The following is a 6,466-nucleotide window of genomic DNA, read 5'->3' on the forward strand; positions in this document are numbered from 1 at the left end:
ACAGAGCCAACAGGTCTGTGGATGATGCAGTGAACCTGGCCCTCCACTTCATCCTGGAGCATCTGGACTCCCCAGGAACCTACGCTAGGATCCTGTTTGTGGACTTCAGCTCTGCCTTCAACACCAGCCTCCCTGGACTGCTACGAGACAAGCTCTACCAGCTCAGCGTGCCCGACTCCCTCTGCAGTTGGATTAATGACTTCCTGACAGACCAAAGACAGCACGTAAGGCTGGGGAAGATTGTCTCGGACAGTCGAACCACAAACACTGGTACTCCTCAGGGCTGTGTACTCTCCCCCTGGCTCTTCTCCCTGTATACAAACTGCTGCACCTCCAGTCACCAATCCGTAAAACTGCTCAAGTTTGCGGATGACACCACCCTCATCGGGCTCATCTTGAATGGCGATGAGTCCGCCTACAGGAGAGAGGTAGACCGGCTGACGTCCTGGTGCAGCCTCAATAACCTGGAGCTGAACGCCCAGAAAACAGTGGAGATGATCATGGACTTCAGGAAAGTCACAGCCCCACCATCCCCCCTCACCCTGATTGACTCTCCCACCCCCGTCCCCATTGTGGACTCCTTCCGTTTCTTGGGCACCACCATCACCCAGGACCTCAAGTGGGAGCTGACCATCAGCTCCCTCATCAAGAAGGCCCAGCAGAGGATGTACTTCCTGCGGCAGCTGAGGAAACTTAAGGTGCCGACCGAGATGCTGGTGCAGTTTTACTCAGCCATCATAGAGTCCATCCTGACCTCCTCCATCACAGTGTGGTTCCCCGGCGCCACAGTCCAGGATAAGAATAGACTGCAACGCATCGTACGTGCTGCGGAGAAGGTGATTGGCTGCAAGCTCCCATCCCTCCAGGACTTGTTCTCCTCCAGGACCAGGAGGCGTGTGGGTCGGATCACAGCTGACTCTTCTCACCCTGGACACACACTATTCTCCCCTCTCCCCTCAGGCAGGAGACTACGCTCCATCCAGACCCACACCTCCCGCCACCTGAACAGTTTTTTCCCCTCGGCCATCAGGCAAATGAACAATAACTCCTAACAGCAGCTCCTTGAATTCCTTGAATCCCTTCTAAATCTATCTGATAGCTCAGTCACAGCTCTTTTTATACCAAATATGTGTTATATGTGTTTTATGTCGCACGTTTGCACCAAGAAAAATTCCTAGTTTGTGAACCCGTTTTCAAACAATGACAATAAAACTATTCTGATTCTGATTCTGATTCATATATATATAATAAAAATACATAGAGCTATATTTCCCCCTTGTGGTTCTGTGCCGTCACAACTCCCTCCTCCAACCATAACAAATTAGGTATTAATGAGTTATGGATACAAGCGAGCAGGTAAACAACAATTAATGGCCAATGCATTCACATCTTACTTGAATAAAGTGCAACCAAAAATTTAGGTTGAATTAAATAGAGGAAACACTTTTTGCTCTTATTTTCAATATTCAAGAAATGTTCTGAAAAAGTACACTTTCCAACATTTTAAGAGTAGATTTACCTGCTACTTCTGCATTTGTTTTTCAATATAAAATATTACAATATTAATATGAAAAATAAAGTGCAACCAACATCTCTTCGAGTTGAATGACTGTAGGTTTGCCTGCTGGTTTTACTGTTTACAAATACAAAGTAATATTTAAAAAAAAAACGAATCTCTTCAGGTTAAATAAGCAGTGGTTTGACCTGCTCCTACTCTAATTTTAATAAACAGCTACAATAGCTGAAAAAAGTCACACAACACAATAACATAACACAATGACACATAACAACTATAGGCCAAAACACGACAATACGAGTGACAGCGGACAGGTTTCGACAACTCACCAACTTCCTGAGACGGAAAAACGGAAAACAATGTAATGTTGGAAAAGTAAGTAAAGTGTGACCACTTTTTAAGTCATAAATTACTTTTTTTTAACTTTTTCAATAATACTAATATACTACGTTAAAGAAGTTGGTCCATTGCTGTAACTTGCTCCGCTGTCACTTCTGTCACGTCCTTTGTGGCCTAAAGTTGTTGCGGCTTTATATTATTGTGTTGTGTCATTTGTATTTGTTGTGACTTTTGCAATCTTTCTGCAGCTGAAAGTTGTTGTGTTGTAATTTATGATATTGTCTTGCCTTTGCCTTTGTTGTGACCTTTCTCAGCCACCGTAGCTATTCGCCATTCTTGTTTAGCCGGCTGATGGCGATTACGTCATAGACGGGCAGACAGACTTGAATAACGTTCAACGTCCTTTATCATTAAAAGCGTTAAACTTCATAAAAAGTCTGCCCTTTTTAAATACAATGTTTTCCTTTTTCTAGTATCAAAAAATCAATCGATTTACGTTTAAAACAATGTTGTATTGATATTTATTCCCGAAGGCAAGCTTGCCGAGCAAAGATCAATGTAGTTGAATCTAAGGAATATAAATCAATATATTGATTAATCAGTACACCCCTATAATAATCTTGACAAGCCGTTTGGAATTTCCCCAACATGTTAAATTGTTTCCAAGTGTGACATCATCGAATATCCCCATATATGGCAGAGATTTACCCGAAGAGCTTTGCGCGAGTCCTACATTGTAGTCCGACGCTGTAGTCAGTAAGTTCCTTCTTTTTCTCTATCCTCCTGTTGTGGGGCGCAGACTGGCTCATACATGCACATGCAGCCTCCGCTGTTGCTATGTCTAATACAAAGTAGCGTATAGTTCTAACTTGTATCTGTCAATGGACTCGATATGGAGGCGCTAAAAACTACAACTTGGCTGGCAGGGAGGAGATGCAGTCAAAGTGCATCCACGTAAATAAGGCCGCCCTGTAAACGTTGCATCCTGAAGAGACGGTCTGTAGAACATGATCTATGTTAATTTTTTATCAAATAGCCATCATAACATGTTATGTACTATAGACCACACGGAAGTGTTTTAAATGTAGAAAATAAATCATAATATGATCCCTTTAAGGGAGTGTTGGTAGGCCTGGGTACTGACCTGCAGAAAGGTGAGCGCTGCCCTCTGCAGGAGGCACTCAGCATAACAGACTTCAGCATGGAGCTCGTCTGTAAAAAAAATAAAAAAATTTACATTTTTAGATATCTCAGTCAGACAGCTTCTTAGCAGATCCCAGCGTTGACAGTGCAATCTCACAGATGCTGACCTTCTGTGAAGTTTTTGGAAAAACTGGACTTCTTGCGATGCCTGATGAGAAGAACACACAAAATCAGTTTTGAGCCTTTCAGCTGTGTGTGCTTACACCTAACAAGGCAAACTATCAAAATCAGTACATAAGAAGCTGTGATGTACCGTCAGTGCAGGCAGGTCACACAGAGCCGGAATTTTCTGTTTGATCCCAATTGTAACAGCGCTAAGGGAAATTTATCAGCTACAGTCAGCAACAACTCTGACTGCCAAAATAGGGTATATACAAATCCAAGCTCATACTTTTTCTAACTGGATCTTCAGACAGAACAGAAGGTAGTCAGAACTTTACAAAGAAGTAACATGCTTTCTTGAAGAATGTCACTGACTGCAATAAAGAACAGCATGTCAAGTATACTGTCTTTTTCCAGCAATACCTACAAAATGCCACTAGGTTTGATTTAAAACCACGTTCTTGTTAACATAAATTGACCGGTAAATTGAGAGTTTTGCCTTCCAACTTTGCTCTTTCTATATCACGACGGACCGATACAGGCCCTGCATCACTGCAGACACTGCACCGATCCACCTGTCAATCTCCCGATCCACTCTTCCCTCACTCGTGAACAAGACCACAAGGTGTTTGAACTCTTCCACTTCGGGCAGGACCTCCTCCCCAACCCGCATATGGCACCACACCATTTCCCGGGCAAGAACCATGGACTCAGACCTGGATGTGCTGATTTTCATCCCAGTCGCTTCACACTTGGCTGCGAACCGCTCCAGTGAGAGCTGAAGATCCTGGTCAGATGAAACCATCAGCACCACATCATCCGCAAAAAGAAGAGACCTAATCCTGCAGCCACCAAACCGGATCCCCTGAAGGCCCTGACTGCGCCTCAAAATTATGTCCATAAAGGTTGTATACAGAATCGGTGACAAAGCCCTGGTGGAGTACAACCCTCACCGGAAACGGGTCCAACTTACTGCCGGCAATGCGGCTCAACCTCTGACACTGATCATACAGGGAGGCGACCGCCACAATCAGGCGGTCCGATACCCCATAATCTCTGAGCACTCTCCACAGGACTTCCCGAATGCCTTCTCCAAGTCCGCAAAACACATGTAGACTGGTTGGGCAAACTCCCATGGACCCTCAAGGATCCTGTCGAGAGTGCAGAGTCCACAGTTCCACGACCAGGACAAAAACCACACTGCTCCACCTGAATCCGAGGTTTGACTATCTGGTGTAGCCTCCTCTCCAGTACACCTGAATAGACCTTACCAGGAAGGCTGAAGAGTGTGATCCACGATGGTTAGAACACACCCTCTGGTTCCCCTTTTTAAATAGAGCAACCACCACCCCCCTATGCCAATCCGGAGGCACCGCCCCCGATGTCCACGCAATGCTGCAGAGTCTTGTCAACCACGACAGCCCCACAGCATTCAGAACCTTAAGGAACTCCGGGTGGATCTCCTCCACCCCCAGGGCCTTACCTCGGCAACCTCAGCCCCAGAAATAGGAGAGGCCAGCGTGGAGTCCCCAGGCACTACTTCCTCATTGGAAGTCGTGTAGGTGGGATTGAGGATGTCTTCGAAATATTCCTTCCAGCGATCCACAAAATCCCCAGTCAATGTCAGCAGCACGTCTCCACGATACGTGGTGTTGACAGTGCACTGCTTCCCCTTCTTGAGGCGGTGAATGATGGTCCAGAATCATCTCGAAGCCGTCCGGATGTCTTTCTCAATGGCTTCTCGGAACTGTTCCCTTGTTTGAGTTTTTTACTCTGCAACCGCCAAAGCCGCACATCACTTGGCTTGTCGGTACCTGTCCGCTGCCTGCGGAGTTCCATGAGACATATGGACCCGATAGGACTCCTTTAGCTTGACGGCATCCCACACTGTTGGTGTCCACTAGGGGGTTCTGGTATTAGCGCCAAGGCAGGCTCCGATCGGCTGCCTCGACAATAGAGGCACGGAACATGGTCCTCTCGGACTCAATATCCAGCGCCTCCCTCACAACATGTTCAAAGTTCTCCCGCAGATGGGAATTGAAAGTCTCTCTGACGAGAGACTCTGTTAGACCTTCCCAGCCGACCTTCACAATGCTTCTGTCCGGCATCCTCCCTCACCGTTGGAGCTGACTCACCACCAGGTGGTAATTGGTTGAAAGCGCCGCCCCTCTCTTTATCCGAGGGTCCAAAACATGAGACCACAAATCAGATAATACAACCATAAAGTTGATCCCCAAACTGCGGCCTCGGGTGTCCTCGTGCCAAGTGCACAACCTTATGTTTGAACATGGTGTTTGTTATGGACAATCCGTGACGAGCACAAAAGTCCAACAACAAAACATCACTCTGGTTCTCCAGGTCTCACTGTCGCTGCCAACGTGAGTCTTGAAGTCCCCCAGTAGAACAAGGGAATCATCAGAGGGAGCACTCTTGTGTCCGGGCAAGGGAAACCTTGGTCCTCGATTTTGTGTATTCATAGAGGTCTTTGAGTTGTTCTTTATCTTGTCCCTCACCTAGGACCATAGCCCCTTGGTAGGGTCTCTCCTCCCTGAGCTGCTACCTTACCGTGGTGAAGGAGTTTGCGTTTCCCAATGATTCTAGGAACTTGAATGATGCGAATGATTATGTTTGATCCATAAGGTTTTACTGTATTTTCTATTCAATGCAAACTAACCATTAGCTATTGCTATCAAACTTGTGTAAAAATAGGTGTTATAATTGTTGTAGAGCTTCTTTTTGAGTACAGTAATTTCCTCAATATGTGTTTGTCGGACTTTATTAAACAGTGTAACTGCCAACGCTTTTTAAAATGTTCCTTAAGTTAAATATTTGGAATTTTAAGAATACAATTTTTAAGAAAAACATGCCTCAAAAGTGTACGTTTGAAGGTAAAACTGTGAATATATTTATAAAAGTTTCATGTACATAATTGACCTGCATGAAGTCGTCATCAGAATAGAAGTCTCACCGTTGACAAACAGCCTGGGCCTCCTTCATGGTGTTACCTGCCTCCATGATGTGTTGGGGTTCAAAGGTCATCATGGCCTGCATTTCTAGGATGGTGGCGTAGGTCAGCGCATGGTACATGCTGTCTTTGATTCTGCGAATGCAAAAAATAATAACAAAAATGAACACAGTAAAATAGGGAAGTAAAATATATTGATATAGTGGAAGAAGAAAAAGACTGTTAGATTACACAAATATGGAAGTGCTGTATTGATGCAAAAACCCTTAATTGAATGTGTGCTTTCTGCCAGAACATGGGTGTAATTGGTTTAACAGAAAACTTAACACCACTCTTGCAAA

At 45.1% G+C, this 6,466-nt stretch overlaps 1 protein-coding gene across 2 annotated transcripts in view; it reads right to left on the reverse strand.

Annotated features, from left to right (window-relative positions):
- Positions 1 to 6,466, reverse strand: part of ttc39a (tetratricopeptide repeat domain 39A) — a 97,448-nt gene that overhangs the window by 39,772 nt on the left and 51,210 nt on the right. For both annotated transcript variants that reach the window (XM_062039358.1, XM_062039359.1), the window contains 3 exons: positions 6,129 to 6,260; positions 3,166 to 3,206; positions 3,000 to 3,067 (listed from right to left, as the gene is read on the reverse strand). In XM_062039358.1, coding sequence (XP_061895342.1) covers positions 3,000 to 3,067; positions 3,166 to 3,206; positions 6,129 to 6,260 — 241 coding nt within the window. The remainder of the gene's footprint in view (positions 1 to 2,999; positions 3,068 to 3,165; positions 3,207 to 6,128; positions 6,261 to 6,466) is intronic.

Source organism: Entelurus aequoreus, linkage group LG27 (assembly GCF_033978785.1).
Source record: "Entelurus aequoreus isolate RoL-2023_Sb linkage group LG27, RoL_Eaeq_v1.1, whole genome shotgun sequence".
Lineage (NCBI taxonomy): Eukaryota > Metazoa > Chordata > Actinopteri > Syngnathiformes > Syngnathidae > Entelurus > Entelurus aequoreus.